The following is a 27,278-nucleotide window of genomic DNA, read 5'->3' on the forward strand; positions in this document are numbered from 1 at the left end:
CATCCCCTGGTAACACCACGATACACACACATACATAATCACGCATGCACACACATTCCAATTCACACACAGACACACACATACACGAACACACACGCTCAAATATTGACACACACACACACACTCAAGCATTCACACCCAGACACATTCAGGATCGCACACTCACATTGACACTCACGCACATTGACACGCACACATTCACGTGCACAAATTCACATGCACACAGGCACACACCTATTCACACACACATTCACACTCACACACATACTCACACATACATTCACATACAGACATATTCACACACACACACACATATTCACACACATACACATTCACTCTCACATATTCACACACATTCACACAGAGATATATACACACACACATATTCACAGATGCATTCCCACACATTCACACTTGCACACACACATTCTCACACTCACACATAGTCACACACATATATTCACATGCACACACATACGCACACACATATTCATACACACATGTTCACACACATACATATTCACTCTCACATACTGACACACATACATATTTACACACACATATCCACACACAGATATATACACACACACATATTCACACAGATGCATTCACACATTCATTCACACAAACATTCACACATGCACAATCATTCACACACATTCATTTACATACACACCCATTCACACATACATGCATTGATACACACATTCACACACACATATACATTCACACACACCCACATTCACATGCACACATTCAGACACCCACATTCACACATATTCACATGCACACATTCAGACACACACATTCACACATATGCACATGCACACACATTCAGACACACACATTCACATGCACACACATATTCACATACACTCACACACTCACATATTCACACACATATTCAGACACACATTCACATACACACATATTCACACACACATATTCATACACACATTCAGACACACACATTCACATGCACACACATATTCACATACACACACATATTCACATACATTCACACTCACATATTCACACACATATTCAGACACACATTCACATACACACATATTCACACACACATATTCATACATTCACACACACACACATTCATTCACACACACATTCATACACACATTCATTCACACACACATTCATACACACATTCACACACACACACATTCATTCACACACACATTCACACACACATTCATACACACATTCATTCACACACACATTCATACACACATTCATTCACACACACACATTCACACACACATTCATACACACATTCATTCATACACACATTCACACACACATTCATACACACATTCATTCACACACACATTCATACACACATTCATTCACACACACACATTCACACACACATTCATACACACATTCATTCATACACACATTCATACACTCACACATATTCACACACATATTCATACACACATATTCAGACACACATTCACACACACACAGATATATTCACACACAGACATATTCACACACACACATTCACACACACATTCTCAGACCCACATTCACACATACATATTCAGGCACACACATTCACCCACACACAGAAACTCAGAAGCACACACATTCTCACATACATGCAGATTTTCTCATACAAACTCAGGCTTGGATACAATTCTGTCAGCATCATTCTGAATCACCTAATGTTTGGTGTACATGTCAAAGGTTACACGGTACCAATTCTATTGGACTCTAACCAAATCTTCTGTCTATTCTTATCCTCACCCAGTGTCCACATAGTGCATTGTCCAGCAGGGATTCTCCATAATATGGCAGGTAAGGTGCTGTCATCAAGAGATTATGGAAACCAAAAAACAACACACACAAGATCAGCAGCGCATTTACCTGCCAAGGTTGTTTAGATCCTTTCGTCTCAATGTAGGTTTAGTGAAATGGGCACAGCCAAGGCGCTGGATTGTGGGGGCCTTAAGGGACACAACACAGAGATTCCGCCTGCTCTTATCCTCAGTGACGTTTTCTGAGTTGACAAATGTGTTATGAAACATTTTGGTAACCTGCTTCCTCTGCAGCTTGCAATGATTCGTGAAGCAGGATTTCGAATCACCATTAAGTAATCGGCCCACAGAGAAGATTCTATCTGTGGCACAAGAAAATTTCAGTTGCTTAAAGGAGTTGAGAATCGAATTGTCCTTGGTTTACAATGCTTTGTTAGAATCTTCTTCAGACAATGTGGCTGGGACTGCCAGGCCAGAGTAGGGTTCCTGAGCCCCACCAGGCAAGGTTTAACACAGAGTTCACCATCAGGGTACAAGTCATCGTCTAACGAGACAGAAGGCTGCCACATATTCACTTTGAAATTTAGTAAAGCAAAGCTCTCTCTGCTCCAATTCCAACTCCATGCCTAAACCCATACTTCAGGAAAGCATTAACATTTTCAGAACTGGAAAAGAGTCATATTGGACTCGAAAAGTTCACGCCACACATTCTCTCAGACCTACTGGAGCGTTTCCAGCATTTTGTTTTTATTTCAGATCTCCAGCGTTTGCAGTAGTTTGCTTTTATTTTTGTGGTGGAATGCGGCTGATTCATACAATTAAACAGCCAGATTAAATAATTCTCATGAATCTGTGAAATTCAAACTATAAATCCATCACTGGCACCTGCACCAGGAAATTCTTCGGCAGGTTCTACAATCTCTCACCTCACTTTATAAGAACTTCCACTGAAGTTATTGCAAGATATTAGGTACAGAAAGAGACACAAGCCAATTGGACCAACTAGAACCTCCTGATGCTTGAACTTCACACAGCTGGCTTCTATCCCTCTGGATCACCCCACAATCATGTCCCCTCGTTCTTTTCTCCTTCATGTGCTCATGTAGTTTCTCTTAAATAAATAGGCTATTTGCCTCAACCTCCCTGTGTGCTATCCAGTTCCACAGTCTCATCATTTTCTGGGTAAAGAAAATATCAGAGGTGGGGATAAAGATTATTTGACTGACAGTGAAGAGTCATCCAATTAGTAATGAAGAGTCTACATACATTCTGACTGGTGCACAAATGTTTTACAGGTGGGCAGATCGGGTGGCCAACGGTGGGAATGTGGGGCAAGGTGACAGGAGGCAAAAAGTCATGTGCTGACATCTCCAGGAACATGACCAGAGTTGGCAACCCTTTCGGCACTAATTTACTGCTTCATCTCTCATTCCTACACCTATCAAACGCTGGGTGAAATGTTTTGGAGGGCTCAATTTTGGAGCAGGAAAGGATCGTGAGCAGTTCTACATGACTATGGATAATGCACGGAGAAGTTCATAATTTCATAAGATATAGGAGCAGAATTAGGCCATTCGGCCCATCAAGTCTGCTGCCATTCTATCATGGCGGATATGTTCCTCATCTGCTACCTACAATGCTACAGACCAAGAGCTGGATTGCAAAATCAGGCAGAGCATCTCCTCCCCAGAACACATGACCTAGGACCAGGAGTAGGCAATTTAGCCTCCCGAGCCTAACACCCTCAATGTGATCATGGCTGATCAAAGAAGAAGAAGCAAAAGTTCTTTCATAACAATAATAACTTGCATTAATAGATAAGAAAACTAAGCTTGGAAGAAAAATCTGAGTTAACACGGGAATGTTAATATGAGAATTAATATAGATGGAGAATTTACGTTTTTAAAAAATGTATCTAATGTATTTTAAAAAAGAGTATCCAATTCATTATTTCCTATTAAGGGGTAATTTAGCGTGACCAATCCACCTAACTTGCACATCTTTGGGTTGTGGGGGCGAAACGCACGCAAACATGGGGAGAATGTGCAAACTCCAGACAGACGTGACCCAGGGCCAGGAATCGAACCTGGGTCCTCAATGCCGTGAGGCAGCAATGCTAACCACTGCGCCGCCGTGCTGCCCAGAATGTACGTAGTTAAGTGTGTAGAAGAATGAGAGGGGAGCTCTTAGAGGGCTTATCTGGGTAGATACTGAGAGATTGTTTCCCACTGGCTGGGGAGTCCAGAAGTTGGGGTTTTGGTCTCAGAATTGGCTATTTAGGATTGAGATGAGGAATATGTATGCCGGCTAAAGGGGGGAGGCCACAGTTATTATTACGAAGATGCTTACCTGTAAATATATATGTTAATTTTTGCGTGTTCTTTTGTTTTTTCTCTCTCTCTAACAATTTGTAATTTGTTCAATATAAAACATGAAAACTGAATAAAAAACATTTATTAAAAAAAAGGATTGAGATGAGGAGAAATTCTTTTCTCAGAGTGTTATAAATCTTTGGAATACTCTACACTCAGAATGGGAGCAGAATAGTTAGATAGTCAACACTGAGATCAATGGATTTCTGGACACAATGAAAATCCAGAGATATGGGGCTAGAGCGGGAAATGTGAGTTAATGTAGAAATTCAGAAACAATTTTATTCAATGGACCAGCAGGCTCAAGGGGCCATCTGGCCTACTCCGACAGTTATTTCTTAGGTTGTTAATTACTCACTAATTCTTCTGTTTCCTTAGGCAGGCAGCTGGCTGACAAAATATTAATGAGACCTGACTCTTAAAATCATGAGGAAACACCTTAAACATCCATAATGGGCCCCGCTCACATATTTTTCCATCCAGGAATTAAAATCTCATCTGTGTCCTTGTACTAGAATCTACTAATCATCCTTGGGATGAAAGTCTGTGAAATTCTTGTAACACTCAGTCCTAACAAGTCAGTTCAGGTGCCAACAGAGTGACTGATCTATATTTTATTGACTATTTTCTCATGAGTGGTTCCAGCTCAAATATTTGTTGCACTTACTTGCGTTCCGTTTCCAACAGATGCAATTGGAATTGTGTTGGTCTGCAACTGTGCTGGAAATCTCCTCCATCATGTTGGGAATTTTGTTTGACATCTCTGTGGTATCAGTCTGCACACAGTAATTTACATCACTTGGGGGGCACACCTGATTACGATTGTGTTTCAGGGCCATGGACACCCTTCTGATCATTTGTGACGTAAAGTAGTGATTGCCAAATGTGCTTCTCCTGCCTCTGTAACCACCTTTTAGAAGGGTCTGGGTCTCTGGTTGGGTTTGGAATTGCAACTGGAAGTTAGGTGGGCACCAGATCTTCTGGTGGAACTGCGGCTCCGGTTCCAATTGGCTTGAACTCCCAGTTTTATCCGTGCTTTTTACTGATGTGATGCTGCATGCGTCCTTGGGCTCCTCCTCATTGACAAGTGATGACATGCTCTGGGTGTCCAGCTCTTCAAGGACCTCCAACGCAGAACTCTGATGGAAAAGTAAACATTGTAAGTTATTGTCAGGACTAAGGTAAAAAGGTGATGGAGTTGGGAGCAGTTTAACAATGGCATCAAACACATCATGCATTACTGCCAACTTAACAATGGAAACCTCCTTACTGCAATTGCACTGATGGATGTAACAATGTTTTATAACAAAAGAATTTCCTGGTACCCAGTGACATCTTGATTACTAGTAATATGACAAATACATTACTCAATAGTACGTAGAGATACAACGCATCACCGTACCCCACACAATAAAAACAAACAGATACAATTAGTTTTAATATTAGTCCACACTGCTAAAGCATGTTCATATGGATTATATAAATACAATAATGCACATCGAAGAGTTGAAGCCACTTCATGGATCGAGATTAGGATCCTGGTCAGGTTTAACCCCTGTCTACCCACAGTCACTTGTAATAAACCTTACTGAGATCAGTTACGTTAGTGCAAGTACTGATCAAGTATGGGAATTCTTGGGCAGCACGGTGGCCTAGTGGTTAGCACAACCGCCTCACGGCGCCGAGGTCCCAGGTTCGATCCCGGCTCTGGGTCACTGTCCGTGTGGAGTTTGCACATTCTCCCCGTGTCTGCGTGGGTTTCGCCCCAAAAAAAAATGTGCAGAGTAGGTGGATTGGCCACGCTAAATTGCCCCTTAATTGGAAAAAATAATTGGGTAATCTAAATTTATTTTAAAAAAGTATGGGAATTCTTTTGGCAATGCTTGGTCTATTTAGGAGAGTGACACACTAATGAGTGACCACTGGACAACCTCTCTTATCATTGAATCATAGAATAATACAGCACAGAAGCAAACCATTCAGCCCATCAAGTCTGTGCAGCCCTTTCAAAAAGAAATCCAGTTAGTCCCACAACCTGACTCTTCCAGATAGCCAAGCATTTTTTTCTTTTCCTCTATTTATCTAATTCCTTTTTAAAGCTACTATTGAATCTGTATCCAGCAGCCTATCAGGCAGTGCTTTCCCAAATCCTCATCATTCATTGCATTAACAGGTTTTCCCTCGTGTCACCATTGATTCTTTTGCCAATCTCCTTCAATCTGTGACCTCTGGTTATTCACCCTTCAAGCACTGGAAACAGTTTCTCTTTATTTAATTTACTCTATCTAAATCCTTCATCATTTAAAAGACATCCATCAAATCTCTTCTTACTTTTCGCTACTTGAAGGGGAACAACCCCACCTTCACCAGTTTAGCCCCATTCTACTTTTATATTCCACATGAACGTCCATTCACTTTACTTTGTCTAACCATTTCAGCCTAAAGTTCTCATGTACATAGTCCATTCCCTTTTGATCATTTGTGATCTCCCAGTTTTCTCCGTGCTTTTTACTGATGTGATGCTGCATTTTAAATGAATTGTATTTTGCAATGAAACAATCTGGTTGGACTGAAACCTCTGCTGGTGGTTAATATAGCTAAAATAGAACCTTTAGAATCCAAAGGGCACGATTTCCCCACTGCACTGCACCTGGCACCGATCCAGGTCCACAAGGTGAATTGTAGGAGGGGCCCAAATCGAGATGGGGTGAACCATTTTGTATTCACTCGGCCCGCACTCGATGGCGAGGTCCGGATCTGACCCAAAAATCGCGACAAGGTAATCAAATCTAATTTACATTCATTTAAATCTCTTTAGTGAGATTGATGTCAAGTGCAGTGGCACCCCCAGTAGTTACCCAGCTCTCCAGTGAGAAGCCAAGCAGGCGTCGTTTAGCGCGCCTCATCAGGTGAGACCTGTAACAGGGGCAAACGGAGCTGCAGCCTGTCTGTCCTGCCAAACTCTCCCAGGACAGAGCCCTGCTGCAGCTCCTCTTATGAAACTCCCACCCGGCCTACACAGGCTTCCAACTTCTCCCATCGGATAGAGATACAAAAGTCTGAGAACACGCACGAACAGCCTCAAAAACAGCTTCTTCCCTGCTGTTACCAGACTCCTAAACGACCCTCTTATGGACTGACCTCATTAACACTACACCTTGTATGCTTCATCTGATGCCGGTGTTATCATAGAAACTACAGTGCAGAAGGAGGCCACTCGGCCCATCGAGTCTGCACCGGCTCTTGGAAAGAGCACCCTACCCAAGGTCAACACCTCCACCCTATCCCCATAACCCAGTAACCCCACCCAACACTAAGGGCAATTTTGGACACTAAGGGCAATTTATCATGGCCAATCCACCTAACCTGCACATCTTTGGACTGTGGGAGGAAACCGGAGCACCCGGAGGAAACCCACGCACACACGGGGAGGATGTGCAGACTCCACACAGATAGTGACCCAAGCCGGGATTCGAACCTGGGACCCTGGAGCTGTGAAGCAATTGTGCCATCCGCAATGCTACCGTGCTGCCTTGATTATGTAGTTACATTGTGTACCTTGTGTTGCCCTATTATGCATTTTCTTTTATTTCCTTTTCTTTTCATGTACTTCATGATCTGTTGAGCTGCTCACAGAAAAATACTTTTCACTGTACCTTGGTACACGTGATAATAAACAAATCCATTCCAATCCAAAAACTCAGTTTCATCCCCTTTGACTGTGAGCAGCCTCTAGCTTCACAGCTGAAGACTATTTCAAAGGAGGGTTTAGCCTTGTTATTTGTGAAAGCACTTCACACTCTTGAACTCTCAAGTGCCTCCTCGAAGGAACAGGCTGCCTGTCTGAGAGGTGGTTAGTGGGTGGGATGTCCTGCCACCTTTTAATGCCTGAACAATGTGCCTGTATTGTAGAAGCGTCGACACCACAGAGGCAGCTGCTAACAATCAAACACTAAACAGCAGGGTTTCAACACTGAAAACCATCTCGCGAACAAAGGGTAGGCCTGAATGAGCGGAGGACAGCTAAGCATGACCTACCTAATGTCGCTGACAGAGGTCTGGGGTCTAGGGGTTCCTGATCTGGCCGGAAAGGAGTGTGCAGAGCGAGGTTTGCCAGCACAACTGGATGACACCCTGAGACAAGGCGGACAATCATTGAATCATAGAATTTACAGTGCAGAAGGAGGCCATTCAGCCCATCGTGTCTGCACCAGCCCTTACAAAGATCACCCTACTGAAGCCCACATACTTACCCTATCCCCGTTACCCAGTAAGCCCCAGTTAACATTTTTTGTACACTAAGTGCAATTTAGCATGGCCAATCCATCTAACCCGTACATCTTTGGACTCTGGGAAGAAACCGGAGGATCCAGAAGAAACTCATGCAGACACGGGGAGAACGTGCAGACTCCGCACAGACAATGACCCTGCCAGGAATCGAACCTGTGAAGCAACTGTGCTAACCACTATGCTACCATGCTGCCCTCATGGCAAGGGTGGGGGAGGCTTGGTAGATATGAAGGTCCCGGGATGGAAGGCCTAACTGACTCTTGGTCTCTCTCCTTCTCCCATTCCTTTCAGTTACAAAATGGTTTGCTGGAGTTGATTGCGTGGAGGCTTACCTCAGTGTGCCTACCGTAGCTGAGGTAGGGAGAAGGCAGAAAGGCCAACTCAAGCTGGAGGCGGTACCACATGTGTGAGGGACCGCTGCACACCCTGAGACTCTGCTGCCCAACAAGCTGAGGAAGGGGCCACAAGGGGAGGCCAGCAATGTTGCAATGTGTACGGAAGTCATTCGTCTTTTCATGAGCTGACGGACAGCATATACTGCAGAAGACTCCGTCTCAACAGAGAGACAGTGCAGTACCTGTTCCACACCCTCGAGGACATGGCACCTTGTGAAGGAGGAGAACACCTGCTCCCAGTGGCTGTGAAGGTCACTGCAGCGCTAGATTTCTATGCCACCAGGTCATTCCAGGGCTCGAGTGGGACCTGTGTGGAATTTTACAATCTTCAGCCCACAGGTGCATCCGGGAGGTGATGGATGCGTTGTAGGCCCGTGCACCAGACTATATCACCTTTGACTTAGACCAGTCCCACCAAGGTACAGTCCTAACCAATTCAATCTCTCCTCGTACATCAGTCCTGACATCCCAGGAATCAGGCTGGTAAACCTTCACTGCACTCTCTCTATAGCTAGAACATGTGTCCTCAAAGAAGAAGACCAAAGCTGTACACAATATTCCAGGTGTGGCCTCGCCAAGGCCCTGTATAATTGCAGCAAGACATCCCTGCTCCTGTACTCGAATCCTCTCGCAATGAGGGCCAACATACCATTTGCTTTCTTTACCCCCTGCTGCACCTGCATGCTTATATTCAGCGACAGGTGTAGGAGGACACCTGGGTCTTGTTAAACATTCCCCTCTCCTAATTTATGGCCATCCAGATAATAATCTGCCTTCTCGTTTTTGCTATCAACGTGGATAACCTCGCATTTTTCCAAATTATACAGCATCTGCCATTCATTTGCCCACCCACTCACTCAACTTGTCCAATCACACTGAAGGATTTCTGCATCCTCCTCACAGCTCACCCTCCCACCCAACTTTGTGTCATCTGCAAATTTGGAGATATGACATTTTGTTCCCTTATCTAAATCATGAAAATATGTTGTGAATAGCTGGGGTCTCAGCACCGATCCCTGCGGTACCCCATTAGTCACTACCTGCCAATTTGAAAAAGACCCATTAATTCCTACTCTTTGTTTCCTGTCTGCCAACCAGTTTTGTATCCATCTCAATACACTATCCCAAATCCCATGCGCTTTAATTTTACACACTAATCTTTTATGAGACTTTGTCAAAAGCCTTCTGAAAGTCCAAATATACCACATCAACTGGCTCTCCCTCGTCAATTCTACTAGTTACACCCTCAAAGAATTCCAGTAGATTTGTCAAACATGATTTCTCCTTCAATATCCACGCTGACTCTGTACGATCCTGCCACTGTTTGCTAAGTGCTCTGCTATAAAACCTTTAATATTGAATTCAGAAATGTCCACGCCATTGACGTCAGGTCTATAATTCCTTGCTTTCTGTCGACCTCCCTTTTTAAATAGTGGAGTTACATTAGCCACTCTCAAATCTGCACGAACTGTTCCGCAGTCTATAGAATCCTGAAAGATGATGACTGATGCATTCATTAGAGGCACCTCCTTCATTACCCTGGGATGTAGATTATCATGCCCTGGGGATTTATCAGTTTTCGAAATCCCATCAGTTTCCCCAACACCATTTCTCTACTGATATTGATCTCCTTCAGTTCCTCCTTCTCACTAAACCCTGCATTCCCCAACATCGCTGGTATCTTATTTGTGTCCTCATTTGTGAAGACAGAACCAAACTATGTAATTAATTGCTCAACATTTCTTTGTCCCCTATAACACATTCCCCTGTTTCTGACTGTAAGGGACCTACATTGTCTTCATCAATTTTCTTCTCTTCACGGACATATAGAAACGTTTACAGTCAGTTTTTATGTTCCCTGCAAGCTTACTTTCGTACTCTATTTTCTCTTCTTAATCAATCCCTTAGTCCTTCTTTGCTGAATTCTAAACAGTTCCCAATCCTCAGACCTGTTGTTTTTCTTGACCAATATATATGCTACTTCCTTGGATTGAATACTATCCCTAATTTTCCTTGTAAGCCATGGATTGACCACCTTTCCCGTTTTACTTTTGTGCCAGATAGGAATAAACAATTGTTTCATTTTCCCCATGCTCTCTTTGAACGTTTGCCATTGCCTATCCACTGTCATCCCTTTAAGTAACATTCCACAATCGCTCGTAGCTAACTCACGCCTCATTTTATCCTAGTTTCCTTTGTTAAGATTTAGGAAACTAGTCTCAGAATCAACTGCTTCTCTCTCCATTTTGATGAAAATGTCTAACATATTGTGGTCGCTCATCCCCAAGGAATCAACAACTAGATTGCCAGTGATTCCATCCTCATTACACAATACCCAGTCTCGGATGGTCTGTTCTCTAGTTGGCTCCTCAACATATTAATCAAGAAAACCATCTTGCACACACGCCAGGAATTCCTCCTCTACAGTATTGTAGCTAATTTGATTTTCCCAATCTATATGCAGATTAAAACCCATAATTACAGTTGTTCCTTTATCACATGCGTCTCTAACCTCCTGTTTAATGCCATTCCCAATGACTTCACTGCCGTTTGGGCGGTCTATATATGACGCCCACTAATGTTTTTTTCCCCTTGCTGTTTCTCAGCTCTACCCACATGGATTTTGCATTGATGGAGCCAATATCCTCCCTCACTAATTTCCTCCTTAACCAGCAATGCAACCCCACCGGCTTTTCCTTTTTGTCTGTCTTTCCTAAATACTGTGTACCCCTGGACATTCAGTTTCCATTCCTGGTCACCCTGCAGCCATGTCTTCGTAATCCCGAAGATATCATACCTGTTCACGTCTATTTGTGCCATTAGTTCATCCACGTTATTGCGAATGTCCCACGTGTTAAGGCACAAAGCTTTGAAACTGGTCTTTTTAACATTACTAGTCCTGCTCCCAATATTTTTCACCCTGGCCGTGTTAGAATCTGGTTTATCTGCCTATCACTTTTCTTATTCCCCTTTCTGTCTTTTGTTTTTGTCCTTATTTCCTTTTTTTTTACCTATGTCGTTGGTACCGACGTGCCCCACGGCCACTGGCTGTTCACTCTCTCCCTCCAGAATGTCCTGTCACCGCGCCAAGAAATCCTTGACCCTAGCACCAGGAAGTCAACAGTTGCACTGCAAGGCCACACCCGGGTGCCAATTAGTACTGATTTACACAAGTGTGGGCCAGGCGTGGTGGCAGCACAGGGGGATCTCGGAGTCCCCCGGGTGGTTGGGGACAGGACAGGGTGGCAACCTGGCACTCCCCCGACACCCTGTAACCATGACAATGCCAACCTGGCACTGCCAGGGTGTACAGTTGGCACTTCCAGGGTGCCAGGTTGCCTGGGTCCTCGCTTGGCACTGTCAAGGGTCAGGGCATGTGGGGAGTCATGTCCTCGAAAGGGGTGTATGAAGGTTGGGGGGGGGGGGGTGGTAGCTGAATCAAAGGGCATCCCCTTTGATTCAGCTACCACCCCCCCCCCCCCCCCCCCCACCTTCATACACCCCTTTCGAGGACATGTGGTCTCATAAAGGTTGGGAGGTGAATGGGGGCTTTGAAAGGGGGGCCAGAAAGAAGGGGTGGAGGGCCCGATAATGGGGGGCCTTGAGCATCCACACAGCGGGCAGTCCTCACTTTGGGGGAGGGGGGTTAATACCCATGTCTGAAGGAGGTGGCATTGTTGGTGGGGGGGCTTTGTGGGGGACCCTCAAGCTCACTTAGAGATCAGGCCATCCTTTCAAAATAGCGGCCCAATCTCTGAGGAGCCGATCTCGCCAGCGAGTTCAGCTCCCGTTAATGCCACCCGCGCAGCCAGGTCCCGCCGGCAAATGCCTGGTGTAATACACGCGGCGGGACTGGCCGCAAAAAATGGCCACTCGGCCCATCGCAGGCTGGAGAATCGCCGGGGGGGGGGGCTGTTAGCAGCTGCCGACCGTCGCGGTGTGTTTCCCGCCCCCGCCAAATCCCCGGCACCGGAGAATTCGGCTCCTGTCAGGGGCAGGATTCACGCCACCCCCCCCCCCCCCCCGGCGATTCTCCAACCCGGCGGGGGGTCAGAGAATCCCGCCCTTGTTTTCTGGCTGATGCTGGATTCTCCGCCACATCGGGAACTCCGCTACCGGCAGCGGGAGGTGAAGAATCCGACCTCACACCCTTTCTCCCTAATGTGTTTCCCCAGATTCCCCTTAAATATATCTATGCTATTCCAAGCGCTCCTTGTGATAGTGAGCTCCACATTCTCAGCACTCTCTGAGTAAAGAAGGTTCTCCTGAATTCCCGATTGGATTTATTCATGACCATCTTATATTTGTGTCCTCTTCCATTGGTCTTGCTAATCAATGGAAACATTTCCTCTACATCAATCCGATTAAAAACCCTTTCAGAATCCATCAGGTCACCCTTCAGTCCTCTATTTTTAACAGAGACGAGCCGCAGTCTGATCAGTGTTTCTTGACATGTGTCAAATCTTAACTCATTCCTTGCCCACCCACGCACCAGCCGCCCCAAATAACACCGACATGCATTTCTCAAGGTTCATTTGCTAACGACAAAAAGAGACAGATTCAGGTCAAATGATCAGATTAAATTAATTTGGCTTTGCCAGGAAGTGAAAGCCAATACCACTGCAACTGAAAACTGATTATTTGGCGGATTATAAATTGCCCAATGCTTAAAAATGCTATTTGCTGTTTGTAAAGGCAAATACTGTGGATGCTGCAAATGTGAAATACCTGAGAGCTCCCAGCATTTGTGTTTCCAATCATTATTTTATCATTTGTCACTTGACTTATAAGCTTGTCTCGATGCTGAAAAGTCAAATCCTCTAGAAAATGAAAATACAGCATAGAACTGGAATAAAATGCTCGTCTTATTAATAATCATTGTAATTTATGGCACAGAAGGAGGTCATTCAGCCCATCGAATCCATGTCAGCCCTCTGTAGAGCAATCCAGTTAGTCCCCATTCCCCTTTCCCTCTCCTGTTAGTCCTGCAAGTTTATTTCCCTTAAGTGCCGATCCAATTTCCTTCTCAAATTATTCATTGTGTTCATTTCCACCACCCTCATAGGCAGAGTGATCCAGGTCATTGCCACTTACTGTGTCAAAAGAAAATCCTCCTATTGCCCCAAACCTTAAATCCTTGTCCCCTAGTCCTTGCACAACCAGCTAATTAGAACAGTTTTTCCTTGTCTCCCACATCCCAATCTGTCACAATTTTGTTCACCTCTATCAAGCCTCCCCTCAATCTCCTTCAGTCCAAGGAGAACAACCCCAGTTTCTCAAACCTAACCTTGTAACTAAAATCCCTTATCTTTGAAACCATCCTGATAAATCTACCTCTGCATCCTCTCAAGACCATTGACATCTTTCCTAACTGTGATTACCAGAACTCAACAATATTCAGATCATGGAACTTCTGGATTTGCATTAAAACTCCATCTGGTTCACTAATGCTCTTTAGGGAAAGAAGTCTGGCCTAGCTGTGACTCCAGACCTATAGAGATGTGGTTGACTCTGAACTGCCCTCTGAAATGGCCTAGCAAGGCACTCAGGTGTATCACACCAGCAAGGAAAATAGATCTTGGTGAAATATCCTCTATACTTACACAGTTTCCGTTCTCCAGAGTTGAATTGGGTACAAATTGGATCCATTCCTGGGCCTCATCTATGATCTCTCCACAGATTTTGGCCATTGCTTGAAACTGGTTTTCTGCCTGGGTCACAGATTGGATGTGAGCTTCTGATTGGGTTTCAGCATCTGACTTGATCTCTGACTGTATATCTAATGGCTGTGCCTCTGGCTTAGTGTCTTTCTGTGCCTCTAGATGAGCCTGGTCCTGGGCATGTGTTTTGGACTGGTCCCAAGCCTCTACTTGGGCCTGGGCCTGTGTCTCCTGCTGTGCCTGATCCCAAAATTCTGACTGACCTTGGTCCAGGCTCTTTGGTTGCTCATGGTCCCGGGAATCCTGCTCAGCCTGGTCCTGCTCCCAGTCCTTTGACTGAACCTGGTCCTGAGCATTGTGCTGAGCCTCCTGCTGAGCCTGGTCCCGGGTCTCTGCCTGAACCTGGTCCCAGGTCTCTGGCTGAACATGTTCCCGGATCTCCTGTTCTCGGGTCTGGAGCTGATCCTGCTCCCCGAACTGGGCCTCCCGATGTGCCTGGTCCTGGGCCTGTGACTGAGCCTGGTCCTGGGGCCCTGTTTGAACCTGATTACAGGCCTCTGCTTGATTCTGGTCCTGGGCGTCCTGATGAGCCAAAGATCCGACTGGAGCCTGACCTAGATCCTCTGTCTGAGCTTCGTCTTGGGCCTCCTGCTGTACCTGCTCCTGAACAGCTGCCTGAATCTGGTCCTTGAACTCTGACTGAACCTTTCCCTGACTCTCCTCTGGAACCATTGTCTGGACATAGGTCTCAGGTTGAGATTCAGGCTGAGATTGGGATTCATGTACAACCTCTTGCTGACTCTCTGGTGGAATGCCTGGCTGAGATTCACCAAACGCCTCTGTTTCAGACTTCACCGCGTCTTCTAACCAGTCCTGGTTCTGATCTAATTCCTTTGCCTGTGTTTGGATCGAGTTTTGATTTTCTGAGGCTCTGTGAGCGTTGGCTGTGGTTGACACACCGAGTCCATGAACGTGCTCTATGACATTGAGTCCTGCATCAACCTCAGTGCTGCCAGCAGGTAGTTCATCACTCTTCTCCACATCCTCTTTCTCAGTCTCGCTTGTTCCCTGGGTCGGACTGGTCGCTGTTTCTTGAGCTAGGCTGGTCTGAGAAGAAAAAAACGTAGCTTTAAAGGTGGATTTCGTTTTTTTCAAAAATTAATAAATACAAATTCTGCATCCACTGCCTGATGAACTCTGTAAAACTTTATAGCGTGAGAACTGCTCATTATCATTGGTTCTTGCACCAAGGAAGAATGTCAACGTCTTGGTGAGGGTACAGAGGGGATTTATCAGAATGTCAGGGGAGGGAATGAGAAAACAGCTACATTTATCTCAATAGCTTAAGGTTATTACTGCAATAATACTGTTCCAGCTCTAATTGAATAATTCTTCCAAGAAACTGGCACAGGCATGTTGGGACAAGTAACCTCCTTCAGTGCTTATCAGTCTACAATTCAGTGATCACCAGGAATTATTTTGCATCATTCTTCCACTTCCTTTTCCTCAACTCAGCCCACTCAACTCAGCCCATTCAAACACAATTGTCTCCGTGCTTCTGCTGCAGGAGAAAAGGGCATCACTGGCCCCTCGGATGCTTCACTTAATTGGCCTTTCTTCAAAAATGGGCCTGGTAAATGCTCAACAGTCACAGGCCTCATAAGACCATAAGGCAATAGTAAATAGGAGCCGGATTAGGCCGTTTGGTTCCTCGAGCTTGCTGCACCATTCAAGAGGACCATGGCGGATCCAAAATTCCTCGGGTCCACTTTCCTGCCCTTTCCCTGTAACCCTTGATTCCCTTGCTGATCAAGAATCTAACTATCTCAGCCTTAAATATAGGACTCTACCCCCACAGCTCTCGGTGGCTAGACTCACAACCATCTGAGAGACAAAATTCCTCCTTATCTCAGTCACAAAGTGGCACCCTTTATTCTGAGATTATGCCCTCTGGTCCTAGACTCTCCCAGGAGGGGAAACATCCTCTCAGCATTTACCCTGTCAAGCCCCTTAAAATCCTGTCCATCTTTTGCTCACAGCATTCACATACATGAAAAGGCGTGTAATATGATCAAACAGAAATCACGACTAGCCACGAGGAGTTAGAAACTCTGCTGTCTTCTTCCCTCCTCCAGTCCAGATTGCAGGTACTTTGATTCTTGTTTTTTTTTAAATATTTTATTGAGGCATTTATATATTTACGCATCAAATACAACCGCACAACAAAGCAAGCCAACAGGGCTGCAAATAACCAAATCAACTAAATACCTAACAACCCACCATCCCGCCATTCTAATAAGATCTGTCTCCGGGCTACCAGGGAGGCAATGGCCAAGACATCGGCCTCACTCTCCCCTGGACTCCCAGGTCTTCTGACACTCCAAAGATCGTCACTCCTGGACTCGGGACCACCTTCACCTTCAAAACCTCCGACATGACGTCGGCAAATCCCTGCCAGAATTCCCCAAACTTCGGGCAAGCCCAAAACCTATGGACAAAATTAACTCCTGCAAGTGTGGTGACACACCAGGGGGGGATTCACTGCTGGTTACCAAAAATGATGACAATGTGGGGGTTCAGAGGTGAGTATAGCTCCCGAGGGGGTGAGGGACATGGCTGGGTAGTGCCCCAGCACAGCCCCCAGCAGACCTCAGAGAACTCCAATGGAGGCTTCCCATTATGTGGCGTAGGGGACGCGATGGTGGAGGAGGATGTCTGCATTGGCATGGGTGGGGGTGGTGTGACCAGATTGGTCGGGGGAGGAGAGGGGCCTCTAATGTCCCAATGCCAGTGGTGATGGGGGAGGGGAATCTTTAACTTCAATTTGAGATCGGGGCACCCTTTAAAGATAATGCCTCGATCTCTGAATGAAAAATGAAATGAAAATGAAAATCGCTTATTGTCACAAGTAGGCTTCAAATGAAGTTACTGTGAAAAACCCCTAGTCGCCACATTCCAGCGCCTGTTCGGGGAGGCTGGTACAGGAATTGAACCGTGCTGCTGGCCTGCCTTGGTCTGCTTTCAAAGCCAGCGATTTAGCCCTGTGCTAAATGTTGGCCTTGCCAGCAGGTCTAGCCCCCAGTTGGCTGTATGACACTTTGAAATTGCACAGAGTGTTATTTGATCTGGTGGGAAACAGTTTCCCACTGCTTTTCTCACCTGATCCAACACTCTGAACAATGTTTGGAAGATTTCACCCATTATACCATCCATAAGGTGCACTGCAGCTTCTCGCCAATGTTTCTTCCACATTAACTTCCAAATCTGTGGGGCGGGATTCTCAGTCGCATCGCACCCGTTTTCTGGGGTGCTGGCAGTGGGCTCCTTCGTCCCGCCACCTGGCCAATGGGGTTTCCCATTGTGAGCACCCCCACGCCATTGGGAAATCTGCGGGCGTGAATACGCTGCCGGCGAAGCGGAGGTCCCCGCCGATGGAGAATCCAGCCCGTGACTTTTACCACCTAGAAGGACAAAGGCAAGCAGATGCATACGAACACTACCACCTGTAAGTCCACCTCCAAGTCAAACACCATCCTGATGTGGAACTACATCACCATTCCTTCACTGTCACTGGGTCAAAGTCCCCTGCCTAACAGCACTGTGGGTGTACTTGAACCAGATGAACAACAGCAGCTCACCACCACTTTCTCAAGGGCAATTAGAGATGGGCAATAATAATAAATAAATAAATATCCTTCTTCAGATCCTGGCGGATTTGATCCTGACGAGGTAGCCATTAGACTTAAGGTTGAATTAGTAGATAGGCCCCACTATCATTTTTTATTTAAAGCCCTGCTGGCTTTAGGCAGGTGCCTTTGCTACCTGCGATTTAGTATGATAGCTGTCCAGTTCAGGATGGGAAAGATCTTGGTAAGTTCCTCATTCAAACTAAAGGCAGGAATAAGTTAAAATCAGGACTTTGGAACAGTATAAATTGCTTGCAGGTTAGTTGCAGAGGACAGATCCCTCAACGCATCCTTTGTCATATCATCTGCTCAAATGTACGAGAAGCACCCCCCCCCCCACCTCAACCACCTCTCCCCACCCCCACCCACACCTCTGCAGCAACAGTGGGACACATTCTGTTCATCACACCAACAACACTCCGGGGCCCACTGCATGCAATAGGACAGCCACAATTCATTCTGGGTGTGATTTGAAGCCAGATTCTGAAGGTTAATTTCTAATGTACAGCACATGCCAGCATTTTACTTAATACATTCAGCTCAGTTTAATAGTCTTGGTGCACCTTGGATGATGAAAGGTACAACTTGCATTTATGTACGAACTTAAGAATTAGGCGCAAGAGTAGGTCCCTCGAGCCTGTCCTGCCTCCTTCCCACCTATTGCCCACTACCTTTCACCTACTTGATTATCCAGAATCTATCTCCAGAATCTATCTACCTCAACCTTAAAAATATTCAAATAAGAACATAAGAACTAGGAGCAGGAGTAGGCCATCTGGCCCTTCGAGCCTGCTCTGCCATTCAATGAGATCATGGCTGATCTTCTGTGGACTCAGCTCCACTTTCCTGCCCGAACACCATAACCCTTGATCCCTTTATTCCTCAAAAAACTATCTATCTTTATCTTGAAATACTCAGCATCCACCTCCTTTTGAGGAAAGGAATTCCAAAGACTGGCTACCCACTGACAGAAAAATGTTCTCCTCATTTCAGTCTTAAGTGAGCAAACCCTAATTTTTAAACTGTGACCCCCCCAGTTGTACATGCTCCCATAAATGGAAATATCCTCTCCACATCTTCTGAATCTACACAGAACTAACCATGTACATCCCTGATAGGCCTACCTTTTCCTTAGTTATTCTCCTGCTCTTAATGTGTTGATAAAACATCCTAATATTTTTTGTATTCTCTCTTTGCTTTCTTCGTTCCCGTTTTATTTCACCCTTGTACTCCTCTTGGCTTTCTCCTGTATTAACAGTCTTTTGTAACTGCCATAAGTTTTCCTTTTCTGATTTATATTGGCTTCTGGATAATCAGGGTTCTAGGTTTGGCAGTTCCACCTTTTTACTTTGTGGGGACATGTCTACACTGTAGCTGCAGAATCTCGCCTTTGAATGCCTCTCACTGATTCAACACCGTTTTTCTTTCCCATGGCTGTATCCAGTCCACTCTTGCCAGCTGACTTATATATTTGATATTTTCCATAACAATTCTAGAACAAGCAAATACCTGCAGAGAACACAGGTTTAAAGGAAAAAGAGCCAGTGAGGAGATGAGGAGAAATTTATTTTAATACAACAAGTTATTGTGATCTAGTGTGCACAGCCAGGAAAGGTGTTGGAAGCTGATTCCATCCTGACTTTGGATAAATGTTTGAGAGAAAATCAGCTGGGCAATATGGAAAGGGAGGGGAGTGGAACTAATTGTATTGCTCTTTCAAAGAGCTGGTACAGTACAATGGGCCGAATGACCTCCTTCTCTGCTGTGTGATTCTGCAATTCTATGATTCTATGTGCCGGATTCTTTGGCCCTGCCCACCGCAAGTTCGCTAGGGGCCGGAAGTGGACTGTATTAAAGTCCATTGACGGGCGAGAATTTCCGGTCTCCGGGCAAGCGTGGTCAAAGAATCCCGCGCTATGTCTAACTATATTATGATCACTATTTCCAAAATGGTCTCCCACTGCTAAATCATCCACTTGCCCAGCTTCCTTTCCTTTCTTTTTATAAAGAGTACTAAGTTCATTTTTTGTGCAATTAAGGGGCAATTTAGCGTGGCCAATTCACCTACCCTGCACATCTTTTTTTTGGGGGGGGGGGTGGGTGAGACCCATGCAGACAGGGGGAGAATGTGCAAACGCCACATGGACAGTGACCCGGGGCCGGGATCGAACCTGGGTCCTCAGCGGTTTTAACCACTATGTGCCACCCTGCCCAACTTCATTTCCTGACTAAAATAAAAATTGCACCCTTTCTCTTTGGGCTTGTTGGCTAAAAAGTTCTCCAGAATGCAATTCACGAATTTTGCAGCCTTTGTACCCGACATGCCATTAATATCCCAATTGATGTTAGGACAGTTGAACTCCCAACAATTACGGTGCTTTATTTTTGCACTCAGGAAGCTGTCCACAGATCCCTGTGGCACACCACTCAATACATCCTGCCAACCAGAAAGAGACCTATTTATGTTTATACTCTGTTACCTGTTAGCTCGCCAATCTCCTATCCATGCCAATAGGTTACCCCTACACAGTGAACTTTTATTTCCCGCAATAACCTTTGATGTGGCACTTTATCAAATGCCTCCTGTAACCTAAGAACAATAATTCACCAGTTCCCCTTTATCAGAACTAAACTCACAGCACTGGTGACTCCTTCAAAGAACTCTAATAAAGTGGATAAACATGATTTCCCTTTCACAAAACCATGTTGACTCTGCCTGATAGCCGTGAATTTTTCCAAGTGTCCTGTTACACCTTTAATCGAACCATCAAGACTTTCCCTATGTTAGGTGTTAGGCTAATTTTCCTGTAGTTTCCTGCTTTCTTTCTCGTCCCTTTTTGAATAATGGAGTTACATTTTCTATTTTTCAATCTAATGGCAATTTCCCTAAATCTAGCGGATTTTGGAAAATTAAAACCAAAGCATCATCTCATAGCCACTTCCAGGGTGAAGTCTATCACAACTGGGGAGTTGTCAGCCCACAGCTCCTACAATTTGCTCAGGACCACCTCTGTGGTGACTGTAATTTTCCTGAGTTCTCCCTCCCTCCCAATACTTGATTTACAGCTATTTCTGATATGTTACTTGAATCCTCTATAGTGGAGACCAATGCAAAATACCTGCGCAATCATTCCGCCATCTCCTTATTTTACGAACATTGGAATAATTCCCCAGGCTCACTTTCTATAGGATCAACCGTCACTTTGTTAACTCTTTCTTTTTAAAATACCTATTGAAACTTGCTATCTGTTTTTATATTTCTAGCTGGATTTCTCGCATATTCCAATTATTCCTTCCTTATTAATCTTTTAGGATGGAATTTAACACTGGTGGGAATTTCCACTCCCACCGAAGTCAATGGGCTTTTGATTGGCTCACCGCAATTTCCAGCCCTACCCCTTCCGTGACAGGCCTATAAAATTCAGCCCATAGTCTTTCTTTGCTGTTCTTTATATTCTGTCCAGTCTTCTGTCTTGCCACATTTGCACGATTGTGAGCTTTTTCTTTAAATTTGCTGCCATCTTTTAATATTTTGAGATGACCACGAAAGGTGGACCTGCCCTTTGGAATGTTTCTTTCTTGTTGAAAAGTATCTTTTCTGATGATTCCGAAACATGTCTGCCACTGCGTTTCTATTGACCTATCCCTTAACTTCATTTGCCAGTTCAATGTAGCAAGTTTGGCGTTCATGCCCACGTAATTTAAGTTTAATATAGGGCGCAATCTAACGGGAAAAAGAGTTTGTTCTGGGAAGGATTAGCGGGGTCGTTCCTGGCATTTGTAACGTCGGGAATATTCTCGCTATCGAACGGCACTTTAGTTCTTTCCAGGCTTCAGCGGGAACGCTCCGCTGAGGCAGGACTTAGTCCTATTTCCTGCACTGAACAGCTTTGCTCGTCGGTACATAGAGATCGGGGCGCCATATTCAAATGGCACCCCGATCCCTCGATCCCCCCCCCCCCCCCATGACCCCTGGACCCCTCAACACCTGCTGGGAGCTCCTTGAGCCCCCTCCACCTCACCTCATACGAGCAGAGCACCCCCCGGTCTGATACCCAGTGTGGGCAAAATGTCACCTGGACACCTTGGTACTGCCTGCCTGGCACCCTGGCTGTGCCCCTGCCAGCCTGGAAGTGCCATCTGGGCACCCTGGCAGTGCCAGACTGGTGGCCGGGTGGTACTGACAGGGTGCCCAGGTGGCACTGCCAGGGTGTCAAGCAGGCACTGCCCATGTGCCCATGTGGCATCAGCAATGCCAAGGTGCTACCCTGTCCAGATACCAACAACCCAGGGTCCTCCGATCGCCTGGGAGAATCCCCCCATGCCGTCCCGCCTAGTCCCCGCTTGGGAGGCCCAGTGCTAAACGGAGCCCGCTGGGGGCTGCTTGGTGACAAAGGGTCATCGGACTCTAAACGTTAGCTCTTTTCTCTCCCGACAGATGCTTCCAGACCTGCTGAGATTTTCCAGCATTTTGTCTTTCGTTTGAGATTCCAGCATCTGCAGTAATTTGCTCTTATCGAGCATAGCCTGGTTGGCTCCAGAACTAAGAAAGTATCCCTAAAACACTATGAACTTAACTCTTTCACAAGGGGCCACTTTTGATATAACTGCACACACCAAAGCACTATCCAGCCAATGACGTAATTCTGAAACATTGACATGGTTGTAATTTAGGAACGAGAGCAGCCAACGTGCATATAGCAAGCTCCCACAAACAGCAATGCAATAATAATCATTAATATGTTTCCTTAGGAATTCTGGTTGAGGAATATATATTGGGCAGGACATGAGTACAACTCCCCTACTCTTTTTAACTATGCCATGGGGCCATTAACTCCCACCTGAAATGACAGACTCAGTTTAACATATCAACCAATAAACAGCACCTCTCACAGTGCAGCACTCCCTCAGTGCTGCCACTGGAAGTATCAGTCACGATTTTTATGCTCACCCATGTCTCTGGAGCATGGGCAGCACGGTAGCATTGTGGATAGCACAATGGCTTCACAGCTCCAGGGTTCCAGGTTCGATTCCGGCTTGGGTCACTGTCTGTGCAGAGTCTGCACATCCTCCCCGTGTCTGCGTGGGTTTCCTCCAGGTGCTCCGGTTTCCTCCCGCAGTCCAAAGATGTGCAGGTTAGGTGGATTGGCCGTGATAAATTGCCCATAGTGCCCAAAATTGCCCTTAGTGTTGGGTGGGGTTACTGGGTTATGGGGATAGGGTGGAGGGGTTGACCTTGGGTAGGGTGCTCTTTCCAAGAGCCGGTGCAGACTCGATGGGCCGAATGGCCTCCTTCTGCACTGTAAATTCTATGATCTATGGAGGGGGGCTTGACCCCCTAACTCCTGGCATAGAGGTGACGGTCAAATCCACTGAACCATTTTAAAAAAAATTTAGAGTACCCAATTCATTTTTTACAGTTAATGGGCAATTTAGCACGGCCAATCCACCTACCCTGCACATCTTTGGGTTGTGGGGGTGAAACCCACGCAAACATGGAGAGAATGTGCAAACTCCACATGGACAGTGACCCAGAGCCGGGATCGAACCTGGGACCTCAGCGCCGTGAGGCAGCAGGGCTAACCCTCTGCGCCACTGTGCTGCCCTAATCCACTGAGCCATGGGGAAACAGTGTGGTTTATTAGTTATTTGGTTTTGATCTTAAAACAAATAGCATTTCAGGCGAAGTGAAGTACTTACAGGAGCTAAGGGCAGAGGGGTTGGCGGCTTCTGCTTCATCAAGACAGTTGACATATGATTTTTCTGGTTCTGGGACTCGCCCCTCAGGTTCCTCTCTGGGTATTTCCGCCCCTTTAGCAGTAATTCCTTTTGCTCCTGCTTCTGGCGGATCTCCTGCCGCATCTGCCTAGAATCCAGGGTGAGAATTACTCAGTAAGAATATTTTCCCAACTCAACCATCCAATTTTCTACCCTTTCATCCTGAACAGAGTCTTCCCCCCCCCCCCCCCCCCCCCAACACTAATTCACCTTATAATAAAGTGCGAGCCCTTCGCTGAGTAAGTGCCGACGTGCTCATGGCTAGTGGGAGGAACAGAGCATCGTAAAAGGTCCCAATGTTGCACTCAGCCGGTATCCACACTCCCAGTTTTCACAGGTAGCATGGATTGGAAGCAAGGACCCTTGCTAAATTTTTCCTTTTTCCCCCAATACAAGAACATTTCGGCCAAATGGGAGTGTCACCAGCTCTGCCCCAGCTGAGTTCAGCTAACTCACTGCCGAAGACAAATTCACTTGCAGACCTGTCTCGTCGTCAACATGGTTCAGTGCCAGAGTAGGTGGCACATTTAGTGACAAAGCCATTCAAGGGACCCAGTATTCATCTTCAAACAAAATTCTTTGACTCCTGCAGCCTTATGTACAAGGGGAGGGGCCCTGGAGAGCTAGTGGAGGGACAGTGGAGGGACAGTGCAGTGGAACTGGAAAGGCTGGGGAAGGTCACCAGAGGGACACTGGAAGGACCCTGAAGGGACAGGGGAGTCACACTGGAAAGGCAGTGGAATGACACTGGAGGGACACTGGAATGACACTGGAGGGAGAGGGGAGTGGCACTGGAGAGAGTGAAATATCCATTTTATTCCAGACACATGCTTCTCCGGAAAGGTTGCTAAGTGCGGTAGCGAGCAGGAACTGCGAGGCCGGCAATGCTATTCAACGTTAATTGGTCTGCTTAACGAGGCCCCACGGGCTTCTCACCACAAATGAAAGCTCGCTGGCACCACGCTCGCCAGCCCCCGGCTAACAAGGTCGAGCAGCACTTCAGCAGCACTTGTACAGCCAGCCCCAGTCACCTCACAACAATGGCACCGAGGAGACTGGCGCCAAGTTTCGGGGACGCGGACCTGGGGAGGTTGCTAGATGTAGTTGAGGCCAGGAGAGATGTCCTGTTCCCCGAGGGTACCAGAGGATGAGCCACAGGGCAACCAGTGCTGCTTGGGACATGTTGGTGGTGGCTATAAGCTCCTGGAGCATGACTGGGGGGACTAGCCTCAAGTGCAAAAAAAAGGTCAACGACCTACGCCGGGCAGCACGAGTGAGTAGACACCAACGCACCTCCCCCTCCCAAGACCCTTCCACCCCCACGTGAGCATCCACTCCGCAACTCTCCATGCAACCCCCAACCCTCCCTTCGCCCCCTCTCCCTTCAATCCCCCAACCCTCCCTTAACACCCCCATCCCACCACTGTGAACCACGCGTGTTGACAACGATGCCTTCTCTGTGTCTCCTCAGGAAAAGCTCTCCCACAATCACTGGGAGAGGGCCCAGACTGGCGGTGGGGTGCCAGGCTTATGAATCCTCACCTCCTTCAAGGAGCGGGTTCAGGAGGTGACCGGTGTGGCCAAGGACAGAGCGGTCCCCCACAGAGCGGTCACCCACAGAGCGGTCACCCACACAGAAACTGCAGTGGTGAGAATCCACCGGGCCCCACCCAGAGGATCTGTCAAACATGAGTTGTTATTGCCTTACTGTCTGACCCATCCCTCCCACTGACCACATGTCCATTCTCCCGCAGGTCCTCCAGCCGACGTCACCGGCTCATCCCGGACAGCACCCTCTCCAGCTTCCCAGGAGACCACCTTGGAGGGGAGCTCCGAGGATGCCACCATAATAGTTGCAGCACAGCTGTCACCCTCACCATCCGCCAGCGCAGAGACACACACCTCGGTGGGAAATGTTAGCGGTCAGGCTTCTGGGGCACAATCTGGTGAACACCGCACTACTGCTGATGGACATCAGGTGGGGCAGGAACCCCTGGGCGAGACAGCAGTCGGAGGGCTGCTGGATCCCAGGACCCAGCTGGGTCCCAGCCTGATGCTGAGCCTGTGGAAGGGGTATTCCCGGAGTTGATGGAGATGATAGGGAGCGGTTGGGACATTCAGAGGGAGATGCCAGCGGCATTCTAGCAGATCCATGGCAGTCTGGAGGAGTCCTGGAGGCTACGGGAGCAGGAGACGTCGCTGGCAATGCGTGGCACCGTGGCCAACACTGCTAGGTTGGCGACCGCAGTGGAAACCCTGGCGCACGACGTAGGCACCATGAGTGAAGGTGTCCAAGGCATCGCACAGTTCGTGAGGGCCATGGCTGAGGGTCTCGGCAGTATCACTGGGTCAACCTTGATGAAGTTCAGCGGGAAATGTTCCACTCTCAGATGGGAATGGCCGAGGTGCTGCAGAGCTTGTCCCAGTCACTGAGGAGCATTGTTGAGGGTATTGACATGATGGTGCAGGCACCGGGGAGCCAGCAGGTCTGGCAGATGATGCAGGGGCAGTCGGGGCTCAAACCAGCTGCCATCCGTCTCAAGGTGAACTCGGGGTTCTATGGGCACCGACCAGGAGGAGGAGGCGCCGTGTGGCAACCCGTACCCGTACCTTAGAGTGCCGATGGAGGTTACCCTCCCCCAAGTTCCACCCCTCTGATGAGGCCGTATCTGGTAGCCAGCACAAGGGGCACAGTGGCACGGCTGTGTATGTGCCGCCGGTAAGTGCGCCGGAGCCCTCCGGCCCCAGAGTCCCAGTGGATGGCTGCCAGGACATTGAAGGCCACGGGACGTGGTAAGCAGCTGGCTGCCTCCACTTCAGATGGGCATCCTGGGGTCACACCCAGATGTAGCGGTAGACAGAAGACAAAGCAGACTGAGGATCACTGTGGGCACCGGGGGAGGGGAGAGAGGGTGAGGTGGGTGGGGGAATTTGTTAGGGGCTGAGGGGGGTGGGGCAGGGGCAGCATCATCAGGAGAGTGGGGAATTGTAAAACACAATAAACACCCTTGACCACAAGCAGTATGATGCCTCTATCACTTTCTTCTGCAATGCAGCCCGACCTCAAACACTTGGCATATCTCTCCCGGCATCTACCCCTCCCCGAAGGACTCACCCACCCACCGACCGTGGACATGTCCCTGGAGCTGAGTCCATCTCCTGAGTGTTTGGATGTTGGCTGCTGCATGTGTGGTGTTGCCTCCCGCAGTGTTCAAGCACAATGTCCAGGCATCAAGGTGTGACTGGGATGCTAGGCATTGAGCCCCACGTGCTACATGACCCACCCACCCACAGGAATCCACTCGGGTTGTGTGAA

The 27,278-nt window shown here is 47.0% G+C and overlaps 1 protein-coding gene across 4 annotated transcripts in view; it reads right to left on the reverse strand.

The window, feature by feature from the left end:
* LOC119954527 (probable beta-tubulin polyglutamylase) overlaps positions 1 to 27,278 on the reverse strand; it is a 115,948-nt gene that overhangs the window by 992 nt on the left and 87,678 nt on the right. For all 4 annotated transcript variants that reach the window (XM_038779826.1, XM_038779828.1, XM_038779825.1 and 1 more), the window contains exons 12-15: positions 23,885 to 24,050; positions 14,442 to 15,605; positions 4,821 to 5,292; positions 1,891 to 2,143 (exon numbers count right to left, since the gene is read on the reverse strand). In XM_038779826.1, coding sequence (XP_038635754.1) covers positions 1,891 to 2,143; positions 4,821 to 5,292; positions 14,442 to 15,605; positions 23,885 to 24,050 — 2,055 coding nt within the window. The remainder of the gene's footprint in view (positions 1 to 1,890; positions 2,144 to 4,820; positions 5,293 to 14,441; positions 15,606 to 23,884; positions 24,051 to 27,278) is intronic.

The sequence above is a fragment of the Scyliorhinus canicula genome, chromosome 19 (genome assembly GCF_902713615.1).
Source record: "Scyliorhinus canicula chromosome 19, sScyCan1.1, whole genome shotgun sequence".
Taxonomy (NCBI): domain Eukaryota; kingdom Metazoa; phylum Chordata; class Chondrichthyes; order Carcharhiniformes; family Scyliorhinidae; genus Scyliorhinus; species Scyliorhinus canicula.